The sequence below is a fragment of the Cebus imitator genome, unplaced genomic scaffold (genome assembly GCF_001604975.1).
Source record: "Cebus imitator isolate Cc_AM_T3 unplaced genomic scaffold, Cebus_imitator-1.0 Scaffold87, whole genome shotgun sequence".
Taxonomy (NCBI): Eukaryota; Metazoa; Chordata; class Mammalia; order Primates; family Cebidae; genus Cebus; species Cebus imitator.
In genome coordinates, this window is record NW_016107402.1 from 6,424,295 (window position 1) to 6,426,784 (window position 2,490).

The following is a 2,490-nucleotide window of genomic DNA, read 5'->3' on the forward strand; positions in this document are numbered from 1 at the left end:
TCCCAAGTAGCTGGGAATACAGGCATGTGCCACCACACCCAGGTAATTTTGTATTTTTAGTAGAGATGGGGTTTCACCATATTGGCCAGGATAGTCTTGTTCTCCATGTTGGTTAGGCTCCTCTCGAACTCCAGACCTCAGGTGATCTGCCCGCCTCGGCCTCCTAAAGTGCTGGGATTACAAACTTGAGCCACCACACCCAGCTACCTAAACAATTTTAAATTCTGTCTTCTACAACAGACTCCATATTCAAAAGAGACTGATCTCCTAATTGTCTGCCCAACCATCCCTCATTAACCTTTGCCAGTTCCTTCACTCATTCCCTTGAAATACTGGGCCAACTCATTCATTTTTCTACACAGCCTATGAAACCCAAGTCAAAGAGATTATACTTATTTCTTGCGGCTCTGGAGGCAAAATCAGAATTATGGGTAGAAAGAAGGGAGCAGATTTTAGAATCACTGCAGAAAATTAATAATGGCAGGAATTGGATGAACTAGAAGATGGAATGGCTAGAACCAAGAGTAATTTCCATCATAGGAAAAATGAATCAATTATGTTATTTAACAACTATATAGTTAACATATATATAAAACACCTATCAAAATGAAAGAAAAAACGTATCACAGGCAAGGTATTGTGTTAGTGTATACGGATGGATGGATGGATGTATACATGCATACACACAACAATATACAACAAAGTAAAACTTGATAAACACTGTACATGATAATTTGCTAAACAATTTTAGAGGAGCATATATTCAGGGCAAATTGAATCTGTGTCTCCTGAGTTGGGGTTCTCAAATTGGCCCAAATAAACTCTCTACTTACATTAAAACAAACAAACTTGACTAGCCTTAAAAAAACAATCACTCACGCCTGTAATCCCAGTACTTTGGGAGGCCAAGGCGGGTGGTTCACGAGGTCAAGAAATCGAGACCATCCTGATCAACATCGTGAAACCCCGTCTCTACTAAAAATACAAAAAATTAGCTGGGCATGGTGGCGTGTGCCTGTAATCCCATCTACTCAGGAGGCTGATGCAGGAGAATTGCCTGAACCCAGGAGGCGGAGGTTGCGGTGAGCCGAGATCGCGCCATTGCACTCCAGCCTGGGTAACAAGAGCGAAACTCCATCTCAAAAAAACAAACAAACAAACAAAAAACAAAGAAATCCACAAGAGGGAAAAGACCCTTTCAGCTAAGAGAAAAAGGCAGCATATAAGATGGACATATCTTAAGTATTACAGGTTGAAATAACACGTAAGAGGTGGCTACAGGGAAGAAAGAGTAAGAGGATGATACCTGATTGTTTTCAGGGCTAAGACGACCTCCTGTCCCAGGAGTGCCTGGTATCTTTACCACTGTAGTACTATTGGCCATGGAGCCTTGTGGAGGGGTGCTGGCTGGTTCCGGTTTTATGGATGAGAAATTGGAGAGGTTGATTAGGGCTGAGGGGCCAAACTGGTTCATAATCTGCCGAGCTTTGGACTTCAGCTCATAGAGCTTATCGAGATCCTGTTTCTTTTTGGAGCTGTGAGGACCAAGGCCAATTAACTGAAGAAGAAAAACACAAGAATTAGTTCTAGAAGAACCTGTAATAAAGGATGAGTCTTGAGAGTAAAAAGAGGCCTGGTGCAATGGTTCAAAACTGTAATCCCAGCACTTTGGGAGGGCCAGGTGGGCAGATCACTTGAGGCCAGTAGTTCAAGACCAGCCTGGGCAACATAGCGAGACCTCATCGCTACCAAAAAAAAAAAAAAAAAAAAAAAGTAAGTAAAATCAGGTCTGTTAGACTTTGAGAGTTCTTCAGTATATATGGAATGGTGACCATTTAATACCTATATGTTAAAAATTGAGGGAATGAAGAATGGTTATTGCTTTCACCTGACATTTAGAAACCATCTCTTCTCTAAATGTTAAACAAAATTGTCCACAAAATTGAAACAAGGAAGAAAGTAAATGAAATAAAGAATCTTATGTACAAAAATAAACTAGGGTTGGGTGCAGTGGCTCATTGTAATCCCAGCACTTTGGGTGCCTGAAGTGGATCACTTGAGCCCAGGAGTTACAGAATCGCCTGGGCAACATAGGGAAGCCCTATCTGCAAAAACTTAGCTGGGGTTGAGCATAGTTGCTCACACCTATAATCCCAGCATCTTGGGAGGCCAAAGTGGGTGGATTACCTGAGGTCAGGAGTTCGAGATGAGCCTGACCAACACGGTGAAACCCTATCTCTATCAAAAATACAAAAAAATTGGCTGGGCATGGTGGCACACTCCTGTAATCCCTCCCAGCTACTGGGAAGGCTGAGGCAGAAGAATCATTTGAACATGGGAGACAGAGCTTGCAGTGAGGCAAGATCATGCCACTGTACTCCAGCGTGGGCAACAGAATGAGACTCTGTCTCAACAAACAAACCAAACAAAAAACCACTTAGGGGCCGGGCATGGTGGCTCATGCCTATAATCCCAGCACTTTGGGAGGCC

General features: G+C 42.7%; 1 protein-coding gene across 3 annotated transcripts in view; it reads right to left on the reverse strand.

Moving 5' to 3' along the window:
• Positions 1 to 2,490, reverse strand: part of TAF12 (TATA-box binding protein associated factor 12) — a 47,789-nt gene that overhangs the window by 21,309 nt on the left and 23,990 nt on the right. For all 3 annotated transcript variants that reach the window (XM_017534761.1, XM_017534760.2, XM_017534762.1), the window contains one exon: positions 1,307 to 1,558. In XM_017534761.1, coding sequence (XP_017390250.1) covers positions 1,307 to 1,474 — 168 coding nt within the window. In that variant the 5' untranslated portion in view covers positions 1,475 to 1,558. The remainder of the gene's footprint in view (positions 1 to 1,306; positions 1,559 to 2,490) is intronic.